Source organism: Monodelphis domestica, chromosome 7 (genome assembly GCF_027887165.1).
Source record: "Monodelphis domestica isolate mMonDom1 chromosome 7, mMonDom1.pri, whole genome shotgun sequence".
Lineage (NCBI taxonomy): Eukaryota > Metazoa > Chordata > Mammalia > Didelphimorphia > Didelphidae > Monodelphis > Monodelphis domestica.
This window is the reverse complement of record NC_077233.1, coordinates 76,370,887-76,397,657: the sequence shown is the minus strand read 5'-3', so window position 1 is coordinate 76,397,657 and position 26,771 is coordinate 76,370,887. Positions and strand designations below refer to the sequence as shown.

The 26,771-nt window shown below is 35.8% G+C and overlaps 1 protein-coding gene across 10 annotated transcripts in view; it reads right to left on the bottom strand.

Annotated features, from left to right (window-relative positions):
* Positions 1-26,771, bottom strand: part of COBL (cordon-bleu WH2 repeat protein) — a 345,155-nt gene that overhangs the window by 161,816 nt on the left and 156,568 nt on the right. Inside the window, exon 1 of one of the 10 annotated variants that reach the window (XM_007500398.3) lies at positions 22,988-23,441. The exons of the other annotated variants lie outside the window; for them this stretch is intronic. Coding sequence (XP_007500460.2) covers positions 22,988-23,035 — 48 coding nt within the window. The 5' untranslated portion in view covers positions 23,036-23,441. Of the gene's footprint in view, positions 1-22,987; positions 23,442-26,771 lie in introns of those variants that run through there. 10 annotated transcript variants of the gene reach the window in all.

The following is a 26,771-nucleotide window of genomic DNA, read 5'->3' as shown; positions in this document are numbered from 1 at the left end:
TTTTCTTTTTCCTGGCTCTTTGGTACAACTTTTATAATTTTGTTGTTGAGAAAAAGAAAACTGAAATAAGGAAAAAATTTACTTGAAGGGAAACAAACACATAAAACACACAGAGTACCAGTTTAATCTTTCTATCAATTTCCATATCTCTGTTGTTTTTAACGACTTTTATTTTTTATTTAGGTATTTCTCCATGATTCCATGATTCATGTTCTTTCCCTTCCCTTTTCCCTACCCTCTCCCATGTTTTAATTAACTCCTTTTAATTCACTGTGAAACAATCTTGGAATGTTTCATTTAAAGCCTGAGTATCACTCAAGCCTCTTACCTAAAATGGAGAGAGAAAGGAGGTACTGACAATGGCTTGGACTACTGGTAGCTAATAAGTGAAGAATCTACAGTGGCAACAACAGTCATTGCAGGGGATATTACCTCTGGTATCATTTAGGTGCCATCAGACTAATTTCTATCAAACAGGAGTCTGTATCCCAGAAAAATTCTTCCTATTTCTCCAGGAATTAAGCTGAGAAGGGGGCTGCCTATTGTCATGTCTAGTGATCCAGGAAAGAGAAGGAAGAGGCTACTCTGGAGGCTCTTGGAATATGAGGTCTGGATTTTAGGATCAGTGATTTGTCTTGGTTTCCCCCACAAGGCCTTGCACAATGTAGGTGCCCAATAAATATTGGCGGAGCAACCCAGGTATCTAGATTCATGGATGCCTAGTAGTTTCAGCTAATGTTGACTGTGACATTCTGATTCAAATCCCAGTTATCTTACTCCGCAGATACCCTGGTCTAACTGGACCTTGAAGACTATACTAGGACATGCAGCATTTCTTTAAAGATGCATTTTAAAAAATGAATACTTAGAGCACCATGTTTTAAATCTTTCAGTTTCATTTAGTATTTTCAAAGAAGTTTTTGGCTATGGTGTCCTAAATCAGTACAGAGTCAAGTAAACATACACAGAAGTGCAGCACTATGAAGGAGGAATAAGAAAAGGAACAAAGGCTCCCATTATCAATAGTTAGGTCCTTTAAATTATGGTACCTTGAACCATAAGACAATTGTCACAAATATACACAGACACATAGAGAAGGATGAATTTGAAATTCAAACCATGAAGAATATGTGTGGATGTCTTAACAATATTAAAAAACATAATAATTTTTTATTTAATATTTTATTATATTATTTTAAAAAGTATTTTATTAGCTGTTTTTAGATTTTTATTATTGTTATTACAAAATATAATATTTTATTATTTTTAAAAATTTGATTGATTAAACATGATATTTTTAAAGGTATTTTCCCCTCACTTCCAAATAATCTATATCTAGCATATACCACAGACTATTTAAATACACATCACCTATTTTAAAAATTGGTCTCATAGTCCAATCTTAATATTATATAGATCATGAGAAACTGAGGTCCAGAGAAATCTTATTCCTTGCCCAAAGTCATATAGTTATTAACAGAGCCAGGACAAGAATCTAGGTCGCCTCATTCCTGGTCCAAGGCTCTATTTATTTACTCCAGCAAATTATTTGTTTTCATAGGTTTAAAAAAAATAATTAGAAAAAATGCAAAACACCCAAGAGCACCAGTATTTTCAGGAAACAGGTGTTATGAAAAGTAGGGAAGAGGGAAGGTAGTGGTGGTGGTATTGGTCAGAATTTCAAACTTAACTGAATTGCCTTTTCTTCCAAAAACATGGTTTGGCTGTCTTCCAAGATACAAACATGTGATGTAAAGCAGATCAGACAGACTGACAACATTATCCTTCCACCATTCAACAGGATCAGCTGAGCATGGCAGCATGGAGCTGTCAATGAGTCTGACAGCTCCATCTCAGTTTCTGGTGGGAAATGAAAGAACATGGTTTTTCATTTCGTGGCTGCCAGCAAAGCACTAGGGGTCGAGGGCAGTCAAAGTTCCCTTCGCAGAAGGTTGCTTATTAATGGCGTTTTTTTTCCCTCTTATTCTCACAGTACGGCCTTTCCTGAGATGGGCATTCCTTTAGCTGAATACCTTCAGCCAGGGTTCATCTTGTAGTTCTGGCATCCTGGGGATTTGCGTCAGTTCAGTTTAAATGGTGGGCCTCGGACATAAATGCTATGCCAGCTTATTTTGGCTCAAAGTTGCTGATAGGCAGAGAGAACGAATTTATGAATTCAGTTTTCATTGGGAGGTCGATGGGAAACAACAACTCACTTGGCCAAGTTCCTTGGTGGGAGTGTCTAAGAGGCATTTAAATTCTCAATGGGGACAAAAAAATATGCAGAGACTTCATGGTTTGGGAGAAAGATTTCAACCAGGACAGCACTGAATCCCTGCTAACAGTCCCATGCTACCTCTGATGATTTAAACAATTATATTAGGCAAACTCTGGAAAAATACTCTTTTGGTTGTAGCTGAAAGTATAAATAAAAATGCCCAACTTGAAGTGAATTCATTTTAAAATAATCCTGCAATAGAAAATCTAATAAACTTACTGGAGTTAAGTTAGAACATTGTCCTTAGAGTTCACACTGTGAGATGATTTAAAAAAAGTAAAACCTGTCAACACAGACTATTTTGTTTAGAATAGTTAATAGCAACAGTTTTAGGAAATAATTAGTTTCTGGAAATATGGGAATTAATAGGAGAGAAACTCCAACACTTTTAGTTCCCAAGATCTATGGAAGAAGACAATATAATTCATTTATTGTGTTACAGTCTATATAATTTTCCTTTCCTTTCCTCCTTCCCTCCTTCCCTCCTTCCTTCCTTCCTTCCTTCCTTCCTTCCTTCCTTCCTTCCTTCCTTCCTTCCTTCCTTCCTTCCTTCCTTCCTTCCTTCCTTCCTTCCTTCCTTCCTTCCTTCCTTCCTTCCTTCCCTCCTTCCTCTCTCTCTCTCTCTCTCTCTCTCTCTCTCTCTCTCTCTCTCTCTCTCTCTCTCTCTCTCTCTCTCTCTTTCCTATGATCCTAGGAATTCAGTGAATTTCTGATTAAAGGAAGGCATATTGGATAAATTGGAAAGGTCACCGATAAATTATGGAAACCTATAAAGAAAGCTAATAATAATGCAGCAGCAAGATTTTATTAAAAAAAGTCAAAGTCTCAAGGAAAAGTGTATAGTCTAATGATATGATCTCTGAAGTTTCAATCCCCTACTTTTTTGGAATTTAGAATGTATTAACTAGAACTTGTAGGGCTTTTCCTTTTCCTGACGTCATTAAAATATAAATATACATGGACCATCCACATAGTTAGGAGGGAAAAACCAGGAAGCAATTTTAACTTCTCACATAGGATCAAAGTCACCACATGACTAAACTGCTAGAATTATGCTGTCATATTTATCGTCCCTACCTCTTTCTTCTTTCTTCCTTACCTTTTAGTGTCTTCTAGACGCTATTGTCCTTGCCTCCTTTTGAATTCATGATATTCTTCTTCTTTTCCTAACTTTTGTTCGTTTCCTGAACAATATACTGAAGCCAACCAATTAGTTTAGGAACAGGCTTTTGGGATACTACAAACAGTTAAGCCTCTTTCTTTATAAGACTTTTGGTGGCTGGTACTGACACTGAGTCTCTATCAGAAATCTCAGGTGAGAAATTCCATTAGTGGCCAAGAGTAGAGGCAAACTTCCATCAAATAAAAATATCTCAGTTTAAATGCAACAGTAAGAAACAAAAAATCCTTTAAAAAGTCCCTAAAACCAAATGTATGGGGATCTGAACATTCATGCTTTGCCATCCTCATTCACCTTTCTTCACCTGCAAGGAGTGTAAATTCCTGTTATTTAAGGAGTAGCATCATTCTAACAGACTCTATAAGCACAGACTTAATAACTCTACGAAAGCCGGAATTCAAAAGTCCCTGACAGAAGGGCAGATTTAAGACCTCCGGATTTCTAGAAACTAAATTTGGTATTCCAAGTCACATTAAATAGCCTATTATCTTTTAATGCCCTGTGGTTTAGACAGTGGACTGTAGATAGATGGCAAGAAGCTTTAAGGTAAATCTTTATTCCCTGGAGCCTGAGCCTGAACCCAAAGGAAATCTTTCCTTTACTTAAAAAATGCAAAACCATAATAGGTACAAATCGCTGCTGGGCATAATCTGGTGGATTCTGTCTTCTAGTATGAACTATAGGAGAAAAGGAATGGCTTTGTTTCGATGGCAGATGGCTTAAAGCATCATTGGGAAGAGAGGGGGAGGCTGAAGAGGTTTTCTTCCAGACACAACCGATACTCCCCATTCCTATCTCCCTCATCCCCCCACTCATCCGACTGAAGGAGAATGGCTTTCCAAGGAGTAGGCAGGAATTCTTATCACGTTAGCCCATAACTAGGCAAAGCAAATCAGCACTCTTGACATTCGATACAAGTTATCTGCTGTGCCTGATTAACGCAAATCCAAGGAATAAAGGATTACAGACGATAGGAGGAACTAGGAAAGCCATTACTTTTTTTGAAATATACATTTATTTTTCTCATCCCTATCTGCTATATCATAAGTATGCAGCCATGTATTTGCTCAGCCCCAGATGAGACCCCACAGCCAAGTGTCATCTGACATGCCTGGATGCCAAAGGACCCAACGACCAGCAGGTGTGGATGTCTGTTGTGGAGGGCTTGTAATGGCAGGGAGAAAATCTAATTTTGAGATTAATGAGGCAAGATATGGATGGACTTTCGGGTCACTAAAATGTTCCTTTGTAGATATCTTGGGAATTTTCCAAAAACTTCTATCTAGTTCTTTTCATTCTATTGCTTATACTCTATTAGTTTTTTTTAATTGTTTTACTTCATTAACGTCATGGCATGGAGGGAGGTAACCTAAAGAGCGTCTCCCAAGCCCTGGAAGGTCTGCTCTCTGCAGTAGGGGATGAAATACCAAAAATACCTTCTGCCCTTTTTTTTTTTAAACTACTCACTCTAATGCTTTCCCACCTGATGCTGCAAGGTTCTTCTCCCTTAAACTATATGGTACTTTATTTTTCTCTGAAAAAATCATGGTTACTTCTGCCTTATTGTGAATGGTGGAGGGGCCAAATATATCTCATGATAGGGAAATGAGAAGATGACTGGGCCAGAAGAAGCACGGACTATGGTGACAAAGACACCACTAGCCAAGGGGGCCATTAGGAAGTTTCTGAGAATTACTGAGCCATGTTTGGTGTATTTAAGACTAATATTCCTTAATCATTTAATTGTCCCTAGAGTTGTAAGCACTTGATAGACAACTAAAAGTTAAAAAAAGGATTTAATCAAAGTTAAGCTAATTTTTCTCTGACATTTAGATAATATAGACATAAGAATTATCTATAATCATTATAAAAATAGTGTTGGGACTCCAGTTGTTTGTCACATGGTGCCAGTTCATTTCCATGACAATAATAAGGCCAAAGACTTCTGTTCTCATTACATTAAACTACTATGATTATACCAACTCAAATTATGAAAGTTTGAGGTGAACTCAGAACTCTCTATTGCAACTTGTCCAAGAAAAAGAATTCTTTCTGCATCATACTGGGTAAATGGTAAAATAACTTCTGCCCAAAGCTCTCCATTAAGGAGGACTGCACAACCTGTGGGCAGCTAGGTGGCACAGTGGTACAGGCCAACAGTGCTGGGCTGGGAGTCAGGAAGACTTTTCTTTCAGGTCTAGCCTCAGACACTTATGAGGTGTGACCCTGGGCAAGTCACTTAATGCTATTTGCCTTAGTTTGCTCATCTACAAAATGAGTTGGAAAAGGAAATGGCAAACCACTGTAGAATCTTTGCCAAGAAAACCAGAAAAGGAATTATGAAGAGTCTGAGATGATCAAAACAACTGAATAATACTACCACAACCTATAAAGCTACACATTCTACTTCTTTTTTTTTTGCTTTTATTTTTTGAAGTAAAAGTATAACTTTTTCCTTTATAAAGCCTAAATCTACCTCTTTAAAACTTCTACCACAAGCTCCTACCCCTATCTTCTAGGACAAAGAAGAACATGTTTTGTCCCTCCTTCCTCACTACAGCTTTTCAAACATTTGACTGATAAACCAAAAAGTATTTATTTATCATATTAATAAATATATGATGTATTATTCATACATCAAACATCAGATACTAAGGACAATCAAAGGAGTACAAAGGATGGTCCCTGCTGAAAACGTTTAAGAATAAATGGGCATTGTAGACTAAGATAAGGTCAGTATAAGTACGTGATTTAAAGCAAATTAGGGGAGCATAGAATAGTCTACCTGTCAGATTTATGGATTTGGGGAAAATTTAGAACCAAAGTCACTGGCCAAGTCACTTAACTAACCCTTGTTGCTTAGCCTTTACTGCTCTTCTGCCTTGGAACCAATACTTAGTGTGATTCCAATATGGCAGATAAGGGTTAAAAACATGGAACTAAACTAGTTCATATAACTTATGGTTGCTTACAATTTTACATGATTTATCAAGAGTTTTCCTCACAATTACCCTGTTCAGTAGATGGTGTGAATATTATTATATCCACTTTATAGATGAGAAAATTAAAGCTCAAAGGGGTCAAATAACTTCTTGACTGTAGTTAAGCAGCTTATAAAAGTGCTGGTACTTGAATTGAGGTCACAGAAGTAGATGCCCTCCAACTCTCATATAAGTGTTTTCACATATGTGTATGTATACAATATGAATAAATGTGTATACACACATACAGATCTGAGCATTAGATAATAAATATATTTTATTATTAGAAATTATTTTCTATCTAATTATTAGAATCTAATTATTAGAAAATAAATAAAAATAAAAAATAAAAATTAGATAATAAATAAAAAAGAATAGACATTTTCAAAGGAATTTTATTATTGATAATAATGCTGTTAAAGATATTTCCATTCTTAAAGCAATTTGGAATTATTCAAAGAAAGAGACTAAAATGTCTATGCCTTCTGGGTCAGAGATTTTTTTTCTTAGGAATATCACCAGCTCCAGACAACTTTCCAGAATGGTTGTACCAATTCCTGATGCCACCAATTCATGTTCATCTTTTCACAGGCTGTCCAAAACTCATTATTCCCATCTTTGCCAGATTTGGTAATATTTGGGTGTGAGGGGCAAGTAGAATTGTCAGCCTTTATACTGCAATGCAAAGGAGGAGCCATAAAAATAATTTGGTAATGGTTTAAAACAAAAATGGAACAAACTAGACAAGGAAGAATCAGAAATAATTTAACTCAACCTTAGAGCATAAATTATCTCCCTATTTAATTAAAAAAAAACTTCAATAAAAAACTTACAAATCCCATGATTTATATTTGTTTTGTTATTAGTGATTTTGAGCTTTAACATGGTTATTAATAATTGATAATTCTTTTGAGAATTGTTTGCTCAAATACTTTGATCATTATGGTTTGCAAGTGACCTAAGTCCTTTATATTTGTCAACTTTTTTTGTGTTTTGACAATAGTCTCTTGCCAGAGACATGGCGCAAAGATTTTCCCTCCCATTCAGTTACTCTCCTTTTTTTGAGTTATATTTTTGTTCATTCAAAAGTTTTAAAAATTTCAGGTAACTTGAAAATTGAGGCAGCTAAGAGGCTCAGTGGATACAGTAATGGGCCTGGAGTCAAGAAGACCTGATTTCAAGTCCAGCCTCCAATACTTGCTGGCAGTGTGACGCTGGCAAGTCACTTAACCTGTTTGCCTTAATCTGCTGGAGAATTAAACAGCAAATTCCCCCAAGTTTTTGCCATGAAAACCTCAAGAGAGGTCACAAAGAATTGGATATGACTAAACAACAAACATCAAAATTATCTATTTTATGTTTCAGAATTGTGCCTTATCCCTTGTTTTGTTATGAATTCACTATCCACAGCTGTGAAAGACATATGATCAGTTTCTCTTCTAATTATTCATTCTATGATCCATATGAATATGCAGTTCACATGTGCATTTTTAGTTTAATAATGGAATTAGGGTAAAATGTTTGTCTGAAGTGTGTATTTTTTTTTTTGGCAAATTGAAGTTTTTTTTTAATTAAAAAGGGAGATAATTTATGCTCTAAGGTTGAGTTAAATTATTTCTGATTCTTCCTTGTCTAGTTTGTTCCATTTTTGTTTTAAACCATTACCAAATGATTTTGATGACTCCTCCTTTGCAGTACAGTATAAGGGCTGACATTGCCCTTACATTTTTCTTATTTTTATTGATATTCTAGGTCACATGTTGTTCCAAATGAATTTTGTTATTTTGTTGTTTAGCTCAGTAAAAATATCCTTTTGGTAGGATGTCATGATTTTAATAATATTGCTGTTTTTATTATATTAACAGAGCCTTAATACTGAATATTCTCACAGTTATTCAAGTTTTTTCTTTTTTTAAAGGAACAGGTACTATTGATTTCCAGAAAACCAAAACATTATTACATAATGCTTTTATAAGGCACTATATAAATATTATATGTACTATTATTATTAGCCTACAGCTTTATTAAAGTTTTACTAACTCTACTATCAATTAGTGTCTTTGATAAGTCTATAGAATTTTTTAAGTAACCATCATGTCATCATGATTTAGGGATAGTTTGTATCCTCTTTGCCTATCTTTATTTTCTTTCTCCTATCCTGTTGCTCTCGCTAGCATTTCTAGAACTCTGTCAAATAATAAGGGGGCATTCTTTATTTTATGCCTATATTTTATTGAGAGGGCTTCTAGCATTTTCCCCATAAAATTTAATGCTACCTTTTGTTTTTTTTTGGTTTAGATAATTATATTTAGCAAATTAGAAAAATAGTTTTATGTTAATGGTTGGTATCATTTTAGCATAAATTGAATGCTGGATTTCTCAAAAGGCTTTTTCTGTATCTATTGAGATAATCTTGCAGTTTGGGTGATTTATTTTTAATACGATTAATTCTGCAATAGGTTTCCTAATAATGAATTGCCTTTGCATTTTTGGTAGGGAGCCAACCTGATTACAGTGAAAGATTTAATAATTTTTTATAAAGTCTTTATTTTAAACCAGGATTTTATTTAATATTAACTAATCATATTAGTTCAGGATTTTCAAAATTCTATCTATCTATCTATCTATCTATCTATCTATCTATCTATCTATCTATCCATCCATCCATCCATCCACCTATCCTTTAGTAGGTCTATTGAGAAGATGCAATACATTTTTGAATTCTTCAATAGTCTCCTGAAAGCTATGATCAAAGAAAGAACCTGGACATCATATTTCAAAAAAATTAACAAGGAAAACTGGTTTGATATCCTAGAACCAGAGGCTAAAATAGAAAAAGAAACAATCCATAAATTACTACCTGAAAAAAAAGATCCCAAAATGAAAACTCCCAATAATATTGTAGCCACATTCCAGAGCTACCAATTCAAAGAGAAAATACTTCACACAGTCACAAAGCTACCACTCAAATACTATGGAACCAAAGTCAGGATCACATAAGATTTAGCAGCTACCATGTAAAGGGGTGGAAGGCTTGAAATATGACATTCCAGAAGGCAAAAAATTGAGATCTCAACCAAGAATAACCTACTTAGAAAAACAGAGTATAATCCTTTAAGGGAAAAAATTGGCTATTTAATGAAATAGTATTACTAAAAGACCAGAGCTGAACAGAAAATATGTCTTTCAATACAAGACTCAAGAGAAGCATAAAAAGTTAAATATGAAAAAGCAATCAGAAGGGCTCAATAAGGCTAAACTGTCTATCCTTCCTATATGGGAAGATGATACATGTAACTTCTAAGAACTTTATCATTAATGGGACAGTTCAAAAGATATAAAGAGGGCATGAGGGTAAGCCAAAGATATTGGGAAGATGTTTTAAAAAATGGGTAGATGATAAAGGGAAATGTCCTGGGAGAAGGTAGAAAAGAGACATGGTATGGGGAAAATTATCATAAAAGAGGTATGTAAGGAAGAGGGAGAAATGGTGGGGAACAGGTAATGCTTGAATCTCATTCACAACTAAGTTGGTTCAAAAAGGTAAATATTCACACATACACACTCAAAGGGATAAGGGAAATTAGGGGTGATAAAAGGGAGGGTAGATAAAAGAAGGCAGTGGTCAGAAGCAAAATAGACTTTAGAGAAGAAACAGGAGGGACAGACAGGGAGAGACAAAGAGAGAGACAGAGGCACACACAGACAGAGACAAAGAGAGACGAGAGAGAAGGATAGAAAGAATAAAAGAGGATAGAGGGAAGTGTACAATTAATAATTATAATTTTGAATGTGAATGGGATGAACTTATAAAACAGAAGCAGATAGCAAAATGGATTAGAAACAAGAGTGCAACAATATGCTGTTTACAAGAAACATACTTGAAACAGACACACAGAGTTAAAATAAGGATTTGGAGCAAAATCTGTTATGTTTAGTTGAAGTAAAAAAGGCAAGGATAGCAATCATGTTCTCAGAAAAAGCAAAAGCAAAACTATATCTAATTAAAAAAGATAAGCAGTGAAACTATCTGGCTAAAAGAAAGTACAGACAATACTAAACATATACACATCAAATAGTATAGCATCCAATTCTTAAAAAGTTAAATAAATCATAGGAAGAGACAGTAAAACAATACAACTTTCTCCTTTCATAGCTATATAAATCTAACAATTAAATAAAAAGATGAATAGAATCTTAGAGAACTTAGATATGACAAAACTAGTGCAGTCAAAATTAGGAAACCAGGAAAAATTTTACAACAATTTTCTCTGACAAAGGCCTTATTTCTCACATATACAGTGAACTGAGTCAATTTTATAAAAATAAGAGTCATTCTCCAGTTAATAAATGGCTAAAGGATATCAACAGGCTTTTTTCAGAATAAGTATATCAAGTCACATAAAAATGTTCTAAATCACTACTGATTAGAGAAATGTAAATTAAAACAACTCTGAGATACCACCTCATACCTATCAGATTGGCTGACATGTAAAAAAAAGAAAAAATAACAAATGCTGGAAAGGACATGGGAAAATTGGAACACTAATGCACAACTAGTGGAGTTGTGAAGTAGTTCAATCATTCAGGAGAATTTAGGACTATATCCCCAAAGCTATAAAACTATGTATACCCTTTGACCCAGCAATAGTATTACTAAGTGTATAACCCAAAGAGATCAAAGAAAAAGGAAAAAAAAGGATGTGTTTATATAGTAGCTCTTTTTGTGGTGGAAAAGAATTGGAATTTGAGGGGCTCTCCATCAATTGAGAAATGGCTCAACAAGTTGTGGTATGTGATTGTGGTAGAATACTATTTGGTATAAGAAATGATGAACAGGATGGTTTCAGAAAAACCTGGAAAGTCTTAAATGATGCAAAGTGCAGTGAGCTGAATCAGAACATTGTACACAATAACAGCAATATTGTAAGTAAGAATGGTCAAGTGGTGAATAATCTAGTCCTCAGCAATACAATGATCTCAAACAGTTCCAAAGGACCCATGAGATAAAAATTCTATCTACTTTCAGAAAGAAAACTGATTAAAACTGGATATAAATTGAATCACATTAAAAAAATTTTTTTTCTATTTTCCTTTGTGGCATGGCCAATGTAGAAATATGTTTTGCTTGACTTTACACACACAATTAACATCAAATTACTTGCCTCTATTTTATGCCATCATCCTAGAATTTCTGTGCGGTTTCCTTTGATGATTTCTTGGAGTATGGTGTCTAAACTTTTTTTTATTATAACTTTCCAAGAAAAAAACTATTCTTATGTTTTCTCTCCTTGATCTAGTTTCCATGACAATTGTTTTTGTGATAAGATGTTTCATATTCTATTCTATTATTTCATTCTTTTGATTTTGTTTTTTTGTTATTTCTTGTTGTCAAAAGAAGCCAGTTTCCCTTTGTCCAATTATTGTTCTTAATAAATTATTTTCTCCTATGAGTTTTAGTATCTTTTTTTTCATTTGGATGATCTTTCATACTTTTAAAAAAAATTTCTTGTCTGTTCTACTTTTTTCTTAACCTCTCTCATTCTGTTTTTGAAGTCTTTTAAAAGTCCTTCCAAAAGGTCTTTTTGAGCTTTTTTTCTTTTTACTTTGTTGTTATTGTAGGTGTTTTTACTTCACTGTTCTCTAAATTTGAGTTGAAGTCTTCTCTATCCCCATAGTTGCTATCAGTATTTGGTTCTCCTTTGTTTGCTCATTTTTATTTATTTTTAAAATTTTATCAGTCAGGATAATAGCTTTAATTACTGTCTTTTTGCTGGTCTTGTAGGGTTCCTATTGTGTTGGGGAATGTTACCTCAGGTTTCAGAATTTTTTTTTTTAACCTGGGTCCTATTTAGTTATTCCAGTTTTTAAAATCCAGGATCTGATATAAGCCTGAGGCCAAATTAAAGTCCCAGCTCATGACTGATCTCAGGTGTTCCTACCAGAGCCCCACAGGCTTTTCTGCCACTGGTCCTGCAAACAGCTAGTCAGTCTGCTGTCCCATGTGCCAGCAATCTGGGACTCCACTCTCCTGGGAGTGACCACACCTGACAGGGCCCCAGTGCCTCAGCAACTACACTCACCTCTCATTTCCTATTCCCTCAGCTATGGACAGAGCAGGTGACTAGTCCATGTTGCTTGGGCCTCCTAAGTCTCTTGTTTGCTGGCAGACTGGTTTGATCACTGGTCCTCAAGACTTGGCATCCACATAATTCATAATGTCCATTTGGTTAATTCCCAACTATGGGCCAATGGGTGTCTCCAGAACCTGGGCTGTGGCAGACACAACTGCTCTCAGGACCATGCTCCTGAGGATTCCCAAGGTTTAGCAAAGAAGATGAAGCTGCCATTCCTGCCCCAGGGGGTTACCTTGTTGATTCCACTCTGTTTGCTCAGTTCTTGCCCCCAGGGCTTGTGGTGATGGAACTAAGACTAGGTGAATCAGAAACTATTCTCCCTAGTTTTCCCAGCTTATTTAGTTTTCCACCTGACTCTGGTCTATTTTGGTTACTTTTAGCTTTGATTCTGTGTTATTATTGGTTGTTTATGGGAAGGGGGTATTGGGGAAAAGCTTCACACCCTACTTTACCATCTTCCTCCTATTTCTTTAAATTCTGATTACCTAAGTAATTTTGGGTACATTTTTTTCAGTTCTTAATGATCCACTTAAAATCCCTCATTGGAGAGTCTCTTTTTCTTTAAAAAAATTTTTTAAGGGTCAACCAGGTAGCTGAATAGAGAGAGAACTAGGACTGGATATGGGAGATCCTGGGTTCAAATGTGATCTCAGACACTTCTTAGTTTTGTGATCCTGGGGAAGTAATTTAACTCCAATTGCCTAGCCCTTATTGCTTTTCTGCCTTGGAACACAATTCAAAAACAGAATTTAAGGGTTAAAAAAAATTTCCAACATTGGGTAATTTATTTTATTAGTTACTCTTTCCTTGATAATTATTCTCATTCATCTTTCTTGCTTTTCTATTTGAAGTCTTTGCAAGTCATTATATTTTATTCACATCCATATTGTTTTGTTTTGTGGGGGAGGGTCACCTCAAAATCTCCCTTTTTGTCAAGACATTCCTTTTTCATTGGTGATTGGGTTGAAGTCTGTAGTGTACTGTATATTATTTTGGGTTGCATCTTGAGCTGCTCTTTTGCTTTTCAGGATATAGAATTTCACTCTTATCTGGGGTTGCTTATAGGTGCAGAAATCTTATCTTATTTGAAGTCTCTTTCAGATAAATAGAAGGTATTTAAACCCTGACCTTCTATCTTTGAATTAATACAAGTATCAGTTCCAAGGCAGAACAGTAGTAAGGGGTAGGCAATTGGGGTTCAGCTACTTGCCCTGGGTCACAAAGCTAAGAAATGTCTAAAACAATATTTGAACACAGATCTTCCTGACTTTAGGCCTAGCATTCTATCTACTGAGTCACCTAGCTGCCCCTCTTTCCGTTTTCTGGACAATTTCTTATTAATTTTTAAATTTAACCACCAGTGTCTTGGAATTTAAAGCATAGGGTTTTATTTTGGAGGAGAGCCATGGAGCCTTTCAATTGGTATTTTGTTTCTGAAATCCTGAGCGATTGTCTTATACTTCTACCTGTGTTATGATTTGATTTGTTATATCTTTTTGGCAATCCCAGGATTCTTAAGTTGTACTTGTGCATCTTGTCTTCAGCTCAATGGCTTTGGGGCTTGTATAGCTATCCTATGCTCTTTCATCATCATTGCCTTTTCCTTCTCTTCTGCCAACTTTTCCAACTCCAAATCAGTAATTCTGTATTCCATGAAGAATGGGTTCACTTTCTGTAGTCTTGTAATATTTATTAGAAGGGTTGTATAGTCTCTTTGAAGATTTATACACATTAAAGACTTTTTGGTCTTTAATTGGATTTTCTTCCTCTTGAAATCTTTGGTGCTCCAGTCTTTTTTCCTTAATATTCTCTTTCCAGTCACATTCTTTTAAGCCCCTCTTCCCCAAGGATAACACCCTCAGGGTTGGCCTGTAACCCTGCCTCAACCCCCTCCCAAATTGTGGGATTTGCATTTTACTGGCCTCAGGCTCTTCCCTAAGTAGCTTCTGGTGGAAAAGAGAACTTTTCCCATTTGAGTTCCATTCCCTTTTCCTTCAGGTTGGATACAACCACTCCTATGGACACCCAGCCTGAGTTCTTCCCAGGGCTCTCATTCTTTTATTCTCTTTCTGAGCTAAATTCTTGTCTGTTGTTTTCTGCAGGGTTGGGGAAGAATGTTTAGAGAGTCCCTATAGTCTTGGGAGCCCCTAAGCCAAGGGCTGCCTCAAACAGAAGCAGCTGCTCTTTCTCCTCCTGTGGCTGGATATAATTAGTGTCTGCTTTGCAGGGTGCAAAGTGGGCCTGGTGTAAGGTAGACCAACCATTTCTGTAGCAGGAAGGACATCCTTGCTTGAGTCTGAGATGCCAGTTTCTGCATAGGTTTGCACATTCCTGCCTAGAGTATGGAAACTGCTTTATGGAGATACTCAAGGGAGAGCTTTAAGGATTAATGCTCTTCAGGATTGACCTTCAAGGGGCCCTTCCTTTCTTTCTAACTGTTCTATGTGGCACTTAGTTCCTCTTCTGGGTATTTTGGTGGTGGTGGTGGTTTTTGAGATAGAGGGGCTCAAAGAAATTAGCTAGCTTGCTAGCTTCATGGTTAAGGGAACATCTTCATTGTTATTTTAAAAGAGCATCAATACCCTTAATATCCTTTGAAAGAAACCCAAAGACAGTGCTAGCAGATACTGAGGACATCACCACTAGGTAAGATGCGGTGACTGTTTTCCTGGTCCATGCTCACATATTCATAGCTCCAGGATACACACTATTAATGAAATGTTCTGAGTGAGGCTATTCTAGACCACTGACCAGAATTGGAGAATATGGGGTAAAAGGCTTTTTATGTGATACTTCCCTGCAAGTTTTGGGCGCACATGTCATCCATACTTCATTTGTACTTGGCAACTGGTTCGAGCTGGATCACTAAGGGAAATGGTGATTCATACTGAAATTTCCCCACCAGGAATATACAGAATGAATCAGAGGATGGTCAGAGTTAGAAGGGCCCTTAACGTCATCTAATTCATTCCATGCATTTGACATATGAGGAAAACTGAGTTCCAGAAAATCAAAGTGACTTGCTCATGGCCTCCTAGTTAAATAAAATAGCTAGAATTTAAACCCCAGCTCTCTGGCTTTAAGAGAAATCCAAAGACCTTAGAGTTTCCTTAGTGCTTTAGCATACATTAATACATCGTACAATGGAAATTAAGTGTGCAAGGCCTATATAACAGGAAGAACACTTCCTCTTCCTCCCCCTCCTCTGAAAAATAAGGAGGTTTAAACCTAATTCCTTTACTGGTAGAAAACACATAGTGCTGAGAAACAGCAACAATAATTGTCACAAGTTTGATTTTAACTAGGATATGGATAAAGATATAAGCTCTACAAAGCACTTTCCTCACAAAAGCCCTGGATCTAGGTCTTGTGATTATGATGATGCCCTTTTTCCGAATGAGGAAAGTGATGCTTAGTGATATAAAGTAGATGGCAGATATCAGAGTAAAGATTCCAAGCCAGAACTCTGTTCACAAACCTTCAAAGACTCCCCATTGCTTATGCAAGGACCTCCAAACTCTTTATTATTTATTATATTCAAGCTATCTTTTTGCAGTATGGAAAATAATAATATATGTGGCATGACCGAATGGGATGTGATAGACTTTGCTACTAACAGCAATGATCCAGGACAATGCTGAGGGACTTGGGGCAAAGAATGCTCTCCACCTCTAGAGAAAGAACTCTTGGAGTCAGAATGCAGAAGAAAACATATGATTTATCACTTGCTTATTTGGGCATCTGATTTTGGGTTTTGGTTTTATAAGATTATTCACTTACAAAAATGAATAATGTAGATATGTTTTCAGCAACAATACATGTACAACCCAGACTGAATAGTTTGTCAACTCTGGGAGGGGGGAAGGAAGAAAGGAGAGAGACAATGTGAATCATATAACTTTGGAAAACATGTGAAATTTCTTATTAAAATAAAATTAAATTAAAAAAGAAAGAAAATAATAATATAAGATATAAACATAGATAATAGAAACATGTGGTTTCCAGGCAACATGATCATTGTTCCTCAAGCACATGCAAAACTAACTGACATTATATCTCATGTATTTTTTTTTTTGTATTCTCAGTTCTTAGCATAGTGCCTGGCATGTAGCAGGCACTTATTAAATATTTAATGACTAAACAACAATGGTCTTTTGTAAAATAGGAAATTTCTTTCTTTCTAAGTATCTCTAGCAAGAGGCAGGAGGCATGCATGCTCTCACTCTATTTCTTAGCCACATACCATGCCATAGTCCTTGAGTTTTTCCCCCTTTTTGTAAATAGTCAAGAGGATATTCCAGCAGCCAGCATCCCCATTTTAGTTATTCAACAGTAGAGCCTTAGGTATCAATCTGCACTTCTGATATAGAATAATAGGTCAAAAGTGCATATGATTCAAAAGCCTACATTAGAAAGGCACAGGTTAAACACAATAATCTTTTAAAAACATTTATATGATGTTGAACTGTTAGAAATCAACAATATGTTCTATTGGAAGATAGTAACCCAAACTGACACATTCTTCCTCCTACGGTCACAAAGAACCAGCATGGCTTCATCAAGAACAGGTCATGCTGGGCTAACCTCATTTAATTTGTTGACAGAGTTATTAAACTGGTGGATCAGGGGATTGCCAGAGATATAGTTAGACTCCATTTTAGCAAAGCATTCAAAGTGTCTCATGATCATGTGGAAAGATGAAGAGATGTAGGCAAGGCAATAGTATAATCTGATTCAGATTTATTTAATGACTAAATTAATTATGTGCTTATTGTCAACTGGAAAGGCAGGATCCTGAGGGGAACATCATGGATCTCTTCTAGGCCTTGTACTACTTAATGTTTTTATATTGATCATTTCAGAAATGGAATAGAGGGAGGCTTATCTAATATACAGATGACCCAAACCTGAGACGGAGAGCTAGCACACTTTGTAAAAGACTGGGATTCAAAAAGAACTTCCAAGTGCTGACAGAATACTGAGCCAAATTGAAAAAACATGTATTTTAACAGGGCTCAACGTAAAGATTGTAAGATTAAAATCAATATCCAATAATTCCAAGTATTATATTTTATAAGATTTATTAATAATCCCTTGAAGTAGAGGAAATAAAAAGAATAAGAGTAAAAGTCCAAGTAAAGTTTTCCCAACTACCTTAGCAGGAGAAGAGCCATAGAAGGCAGGGCTACAGAAACTTAATCTCCAAAACCTAAGGCCATAATGTGAGGATGAAAGTGGGATTCTGGGAAATGGAGTCTTGGGGTACAAAATTCTAATTACACAAGATTTATGTGAATCTCAACAATTAACCTCATAAACAGGAGACACAGACTTATTTTTAGAGCAGTTTGCTTCAAAAAGATCTAGGGGCTTATGTAAACGGCAAGTTCAATGTATCAATAATGTGATATAATAGACCAAAAAGTTTAATTCGACATTAGGTTGACAATTGCATTAGGAAAAGTGTATTTTCCTAGAAGAACTCTGCTGTAATTTGACCTGGTCATTTGGAGTACTGGATTCAGTTTTGTGTGTTAAAGAAAGAAACAACCTAATCCAAGCTAAGTTTTTAGTTGTTTGGGGATGGAAGGGGGATAAAAAAGTATTCTAAAAAATTTGTAGATATCACAGCTGTGACTTAAAAATCCAGAAGTACCACCAGGGTAATAAACTTAAAAATCACTCAAACCATGCCAAAGTACCAGATACTATGCTGAGTATTTTACAAATATTATCTCCTATTATTCTCAACACAGCCCTGGGAAGTAGATGCTATTATTATCTCCATTTTACAGAAGAGAAAACTGATTCAAACAGAAGTTAAATGATTTGCCCAGAGTCAAATAGCTAGTATGTGTCTGAGGCTGGATTTGAACTCTGGTTTCCCAGTCTACAGGTCCAGTGCTCTATCCACTAAGCCACCTACTTGCCTATGGCCCTACAGGAATCAGTCCTTTAAACTGTTTTCTGGTAGAAATGATGGGACTTTATATATTTATTTGCCATTCCTACCTCATAAGCTTGTATCCTGCCAGTAGCATGTAGTAGCATGCCAGTACAAGAACCTTGCAAGATTTCTGTCATCCCTTTCACTCAATAAACATCTAATAAACATCTGATGTGTGTTGGATTCTGTGGCAAGTCCTGGAGACCCTTCAACATACTCACATTCTAATATAATCTTATTCTGAAAAGCATAACCCTGCCCTGCTACTCTGAAGAGTCATTAATGGCACATGGATACCACACAGCACACACATTTCCAACAAAGTGGCTAGATTTCTTCGTTTTTTCCTGAAATTCTGCATTGCTTTCCCCCTAAAATTTACAGCCTATGTCAAGCAATGGAAAAACCAACTTAAAATGGCGTGGCAGGGACCACTGTTATCATAAAATACCCAAGCAGACTGGAAGTGGAACATCCCATCAAAATAATTGCATCACAAACCAACCACTCAAATTATGTTCCCAGACAGACATTCCTGGTGCCAATATTGTACCTGGGTGCCCAGGCTAGACTTAACTTTCCTGTTTAGAAGAGAAGGGATTTTAAACAGGGAATAACACTGTTTTGACTGCTTGTCAATTAAAAGCCAAATTAATTAATTTTGACTTAAGTGAGCAATTGTTCTTATTTTTAGCTTGGTCAATACAGGCCTTCTGACCCTGGACTCCTGATATTAGAACAAGGTACTTACTTAGCATTAGTTAAATTTAGTTGGCGCCAATATCCACTTTTGCTCCCCTCCCACCACCGCTTCACTAATCTCCTATGCCAGCTGCTCAAATGTTTACATTTGAAGGGCCTTCTCTGTTTGCACAGAAACGGTCTCTGCACAGTATCTCTCATCTGTACGTTTGCCAGACTAAAAAGAAAGAGAAGCCTGGCTGCTGGAATGGTTCATGAATAGTTTTAAAAGTTCCCCATATGCATTCTTCCCCTCCTATGCTCTTGTCAGATGCACTGCTCGAAGATTTTTACAAGGCTAGCTTGCACCCTGCTCTTAATTAATAAGTATTTTCTACTGCAAAGGACTAGAGAGGACTTGGGAGGGGAAGAATCAACTCCCACCGTTCCATACTAGTCTGTGGACTTTGATGCTTCTAAGAAGGATTCAAGGGATCATTTGGTCTTATTTCCTTAGTTTACAGATTAAGAAACCGAAAGCTGGGATGACTAAGTGATTAGTCTGCTGTCAAATTGCTAATTAATGACAGAATTAGAACTAAAACGACTATAGAAGAATTAAGGAAGTATATCTCTCTTTGTGAAAGGAGAATCATTCTGTTCTGCAACCCTTAAGCCATAAACTAAATGTCGGCCAGTTTGAGGAGGAGAATTCTCAGGGGATAAACCAGAGATGGGGAAGATGTTGGAGATGAGTCACAAGGACGCAGGAACCCCAGACCCATTTCCTCCACATACTCGTTCTTGTTTTCTGAAGGATGAATTGGGATGGCCAAAAGCTTTAGTCCCTACCTATTCCTTCACTGCTTTGATGCTGTTTTGACTCAGCTTACATCTCTTGATAGCCAGGTTTAAAGCTAGTATCTAAGAACTTGAGGATAAATTTTTTCCTCTGCTCTAGGACTCTGCATGTTTTGCTGTTTTGTCTTATGGATGACAGATGAGGAGAATGGAGTAGCATAGCATTTATCTGAGTATAAAGGGCTTTTAAATCCTCAGATGAAAGGTATTATGTAAACTATGCTATTATTATTGGCTCCAGTAGAGGCATCCTAGGATGGAAAGTGAGAACAAGGGTGTAATTTAATTTAAAGGCCAAAAATAAATTCCATCTGACTCAACGAGGTCATAAAAGGGCTGACCCAAGTTGATTGTGCTATCTTACTCTGTTCTAAAGCCTTGCTATGTGATCTTGGGCAAAACACTTAACTCCTCTCTGTCCCCATTTCATCATCTCTAAAATGGAGATAATAATATCTCTCTGCCACATAGGGATATTGAGAAGCTTAATTATAGTTGAAATCATCAGAGGTAATGTATAGCATACCTGTCCAGGGCTATAATGATCGCTATGCATGAATCAGTATTTGAAGGATAGAAAATAGCATTAGCAATTAACTCAACTAATAATACAAGAGGCAAATGTATGAAGATTCATCTACAAAGTGGATAGTGGGAAGATAATGGATATATATATATTTTTTTAGTTACAAGTCCCAGGTCTGAATTCCAGCTCTGCTATTTGACTTCAATAACCTTGCATAAATCATTTAACCTGGAAGGCTCAGTTTTTCCACGTATATAATGAGAGTTGTCGATGAGAGAAGTCATGGACTAATGCCCCTGCTACTTCTTAATCATATGATCTTTATAGGATACATTTCTTGCCTTCTAGTTTATAATCCCTGTAAGAAGTTTAAAGCGTTAAGTGGATTATATGATTAATCTTTTGACACATGCTCATAGTATATGGTCTTCTAGATTACTTCTAGAAATAGAATAGAATTCAGAAATCCTCCCATCCACTCCACCATCCCAATGGAAATGCTATTTCCAAGATGTGTCTAAGTTAAACCAATCTATGCATTTCCTAGCCTGTACACTCCTTGAGGCGTGGGGCTGGGTTATAGTTATCTTAGCATCACTCTGAACAAATAGTAGATCACAGTGCACATAGTAGGTACATAATAAAATATATTCTGAATGAATGAAGAGTTTAATTACAAGGGTCCAATAAAAGCCAGTCATCCTATCTCTCTTTCCCAATGTTCTGCCAAAGTTACTTTACTTGTTTGCACCTCTCCAGAAGAATAAAACCTTCAGTCTCAACTGGAAGATACTTCCCTTGCTAGTAAAACATACAGAGCTTAACCAATGTGCTTTCAGAAATCTCAATCCACCTGCCCAGTTGGCCAAAGATTTGTTATTTCATGTCTCAATGCAACAATGAAGACAACTGCATCTAATGAAGAGACACTGAAATGAGGTTCATCTCCATCCAATTCTACAAGCATTTCTTTTTAAAAATTAAATCAATTAATTTATTTGTTATGCTAAAGTTCCCAGGTACCTCTCTGCTTCTCTTCCAACTCCACACTGAAGAAGGCATCATTTGACAAAAAGATAAATGTATATGTATATACATTTATATATATAAGTGAGCAGTACTTTTTTAGGCACTGGGGCAAGATGAGACAAAACTAAAACGATCCTTGTTCTAAAAGATCTTACATTCTCAAAAGAAATAGTAACAGCTCTTTTTTGCCTATTAAAGCCTCAATTTCTTTAAATGTAAAAAAAGGAAGGGAGAAATGGCCCTTTTCCAAAGTCATTTAATGTTTAAAATGCAACAATAAAAATAGCTAGCATTTATCTAGCATTTTAAGCTTTGAAAAGCACTTTACAAACACTATCACATTTGATTCTCACAATAGCCCTGAGAGGCATGTGCTATTATTGTCCTCATTTTTCAGATGAGGAAACTGGGGCTGACAGAGGTTAAGTGAATTGCCCAGGTTCATAAGCTAATAAGTGTTTGAGTCTGGATTTGAACTCAGGTCTTCCTGAATTCAGTTCCAGGACTCTTATCTGTACAACCTAACTGCCTCTGACATATGGGTACAGGTAGACTCATTCCTGAAAAATAATCAAATCACAGAGTACATATAGTTAAAACTAACACATATATGGATGCTACACTCCATTTTCCATTACTAGGTTGGACTAGAATTCTAGAATTATTATTTTTAATCACTTTTCCAATCACTAGAAGAATAAATAGAAACTACATGGAGGGAGTGGGCTGAGAGGAGAGGATAAAATGTGCTTGAAGGATGTACATATTACTAGAACAATTGACTTGTTGGAGTTGTAATTCAGATTACTCCTATATATATTATGGCATTCAATGTTTACTACTCACAGAACTGTTTTGAATATACACAAAAGGTATCAAATTTCCAAGTTCTCTCATAATTAATTCCATGAAACAGAACTCACTTCATTATTAAGGAAAATGAAATCATTTCTTTGATTTTTAAAAAATCACACATTAGCATCTAGAAGAGGACATTTGCATTATTTCTATGGAGTAAGATTAAGAAAATTTAAGCCTCCACAAAAATAATTATTTTACTGTTTAAATTAAAGGTCAATTTTATTTTGATGAAAATTATCCTCCATTTTTTATTATCACAATCTGCATTTATAAACTTTCTTCAATCAGAGTAAGATCTTCTATAGCCTAAGTAGCTGAATTGAGGATAAACAGTAAAAGATGATCCACTGGCAACTTTAAAGGTTTTATATCACTAATCTCTCTGTTCTTGCCAAAATCACAATCCTCCCCCTCCAAAAACACCCTATAAACAAACGGGAATCAACAAGCTATGATGCCATGATGAGATTCAACTTCTAATTATACAGGCAAAATAATCCTCTCACCTTTTTTTCCATGCTATGTCCAGTTTTTTGTCCTCTCCAAAATTCCATTGGAATAGAGAAGTTCCAAATCCACTCTTTAGACCTTAATCCTAGCAGGAACACCTCAAAACTTCTGTTTTCAATTGGCTTCAATATCTCTTTCAAATAAAGATCAAGCTAAAAGCTTGAGACACCTTCTGTGTCCTTCTCCAAGTCTTACCAGCCTGGTAGCATCACACATTCAAATTGTGAGGCTTTAATGCATACCAGAGTTCATACTCTCTGTCTAATTACAGGTATGTATTGCATCATCTGCAGTAACTATGATCAGGGTTACAAAATAGTTCCATTATCAATCCTGGTTTTAGTAAAACAAACTGGGTGGGTAGGTGGTGGGGATGGGACGTTGCTTTCGGTATTGTCCACAAACTTTTTTGTGCTCCTTCTCAACTCAGTTTTGGGGCAAAGAAAGTTAGAAAGATACAACTGACTAGTTCAACCACTTTTAAAGCATTTGGTAATCTATGATATTAATAGTCAAAAATTCTATGCTAAGCCCAGAATACTTACTATATAAATATATCACAAATATACATATGATATATAAAAATTGATATATATGATATATAAAACTGATATGTATGAAATATAAAATATGCATATAAGACATAAAAATGGATATATATGATATATAAAATATGCATATAATATGTAAAAACTTGATATATAATATATAAAAACTTATATAGATGACATATAAAATATACATATGATATATTAAAATGATATGTATGATATATAAAACCGATATGTATGAAATATAAAATATCCCTATGATATATAAAAATCTATGATATTAATAGTCAAAATACTATGCTAAACCCTGGATATTTACTATGCAAATATATCATAAATACGCATATTATATAAACTGATATATGATATATAAAATATGCATATGATATATAAAACTGATACATATGATATATAAAAATCTATTATATTAATAGTAAAAATACTATGCTAGGCCTTGGATATTTACTATGTAAATATATCATAAATATGCATATGCTATATATAAATTCATACATATGCACACACATATTTTTAAAAGCTTTATTAACTACATGCCAAGGATAACTACTCCAGCCTTGGGAAGTAGGCATACTATCTATTATAAAGGGAGCTAAGAATAAATGGAATAAATACTTCACATATCACTTTGGGGCAAAGGGTGCATCCAGATCTTGGTCATAACCTCTGATCCCAATAATTACCTCTCCTCCTAGGTGGAAGAGGGGCCAGTCACGTGGATTTGACAAAAGACTGGTCCACTCAGATTGGTACTGAACACTGATTTTGCCACAAGATCAATAGCAGCTACAGGAGGGGTTTATTAAGAGTTTGCAAAGTCTCAAGACTTGCATTTTCAGTTTTTAATACTAAGTCATCTGGGTAGGTGGGATGATGAATGTGGTAGCGGAATGAGCAAGGAACCCTTGGCACTTGGGGCAGATGCCAACAGTTCTTAAAATTGATGAGTGTTGAGACAGCTTAAATTGCCAAGCATCCCCACTCCAACCTACACACTCCTCTCGCCTCTAGTCTTTGCCTGCCTTTTAACTTAGTCCCACTTCAAAGTTTTAAAAAATGTAACCAGTTCTTCATTAGGCAAACCAATGGGACACTTCAAAACTTCTGTTCTCAGTCAGCTTCAATATCTCTTTCAAATAAAGAACAAGCTAAAAGCTTGAGACACCTTCTGTGTCCTTCACCAAGTCCTACCAGTCTGGTAACATCACACATTCAAATTGTGAGGCTTTAATGCATACCAGAGTTCATACTCTCTGGGTGCAAAGGCAATTTTAAACCTGTGTATATGTGTGTGGTACCGTACAACTAGTCCTTACACATAATGACATAATATAGATAGATAGATAGATAGATAGATAGATAGATAGATGGGATGGATGGGATGGATGGGATGGATGGGATGGATGGATAGATAGATAGATAGATAGATAGATAGATAGATAGATAGACAGACAGACAGACAGACAGACAGATAGACAGATAGATAGATAGATAGATAGACAGATAGACAGACAGACAGACAGACAGATAGATAGATAGATAGATAGATAGATAGATAGATAGATAGATAGATAGATAGATGGGATGGATGGGATAGATGGATAGATAGATAGATAGACAGACAGACAGACAGACAGACAGACAGATAGATAGATAGATAGATAGATAGATAGAATGGATGGGATGGATGGGATGGATGGATAGATAGATAGATAGATAGATAGACAGACAGATAGATAGACAGACAGACAGACTAGTGTGGGTATACCAAAAAAGTGTCCCAAAATCTTATGAATAGTGAAAAGAACTCCAGACTTAGTTTTGAAAACCCTATATTTATGATAAATGTATGTATTTTAAAAATACTTGCCTTCTATCTTAGAATCAATTCTATGCATTGGTTTCAAGGCAGAAGATTGTACAAATTAGGCAATGGGGGTTAAGTTACTAGTCCAGGGTCACACAGGTAGGAAGTATCTGAGGTCAGATTTGAACCCAGCAGCATCTGCCTCTAAGCTTTGGCTCTCAATTCAGTGAGTCATCTAGCTGCCCACCCACCATGTATGTACTTTTAAAACAATATCTTTCAAATACTTAAAAAAGGAACTAGCTTAAAGTAGCACCTAAATGAAAAATAATAATAGGTTAAAGGGATTTATAATTTGGAGGATGTTCTAATCCAACCATCTCATTCAATAGATGGGAAAAGTGAACACAGAATAATAAATGGCAGAGCCAGGATTTAGAATGTGGAATCTTCTGATTCCAGATTGATTACTTTATTCACTTCACGTTGGTGATCAGTTATTTCAGTTGTGATTGACTTTTCATGACCCATTCAGAGTTTTCTTGGCAAAGATACTGGAGTGGTTTGCCATTTCCTTCTCCAGCTCATTTTATAGATGGGGAAACTAAGGCCAAAAGTTTAAGTATCTTGTCCAGAGTCACACAACTAATAAATGTCTGAGGCTAGCTTTGAACTTAGGAAGATGAGTCTTCCCAACTCCCATACTCTATCCACTATATCACCTCGCTGCCACCCATTCCATAGGGTTAAAAAATGTGGCCTATTAATATTCATATATTAAGGCAAATGAAAACATGGGTAGCATTTGGAATTTCCTCTGATAATCTCTGACAAATTCCCTTCCTCACTCTATTCTTCCTCTCTCTGGTAGAGACAACATGGATCCAGGCTATTATCCTTTATCATCTTAAGTTAGAGGTATTAGAAACTCCAAGTCAATATATAGCTTTAGAGCAAGAAGCTACCCTTACGGTTTTCTAGGCAGCAGGGGAAAACTAACTATTAAGTGAGGAAGGGAAGGATTCAAATCTCACTTTGGAAAGAGAATGATTTTGTCATCCTGGGCAAACTATTCAACCCCTTAATACTATCAAGAAAATGCTCAAAGTGAGATGGGTAGAAGGAATTTCTCTAAACTAATTTAATCACAGGTCTAGTGACTATTCCTATTTTGCAATTTTTAAATACACCTTTCCTCTACCCTGAACAGATTCTGAGGGACTCAAACACCACTTCTGATTTGGAGAACAAAACAATGTAAAGAGAGCCCTGAGTTCAAGCCTCAGCTCTGCTATTTATTATCTGGGTAATGTTAAACAAGTAAATTTTCTCAAAAACTCTCTTCCACAATTTGTAAATGGAAATAATTAAAGTGGCATTACCTAATGAGCTCCTATCATCTCA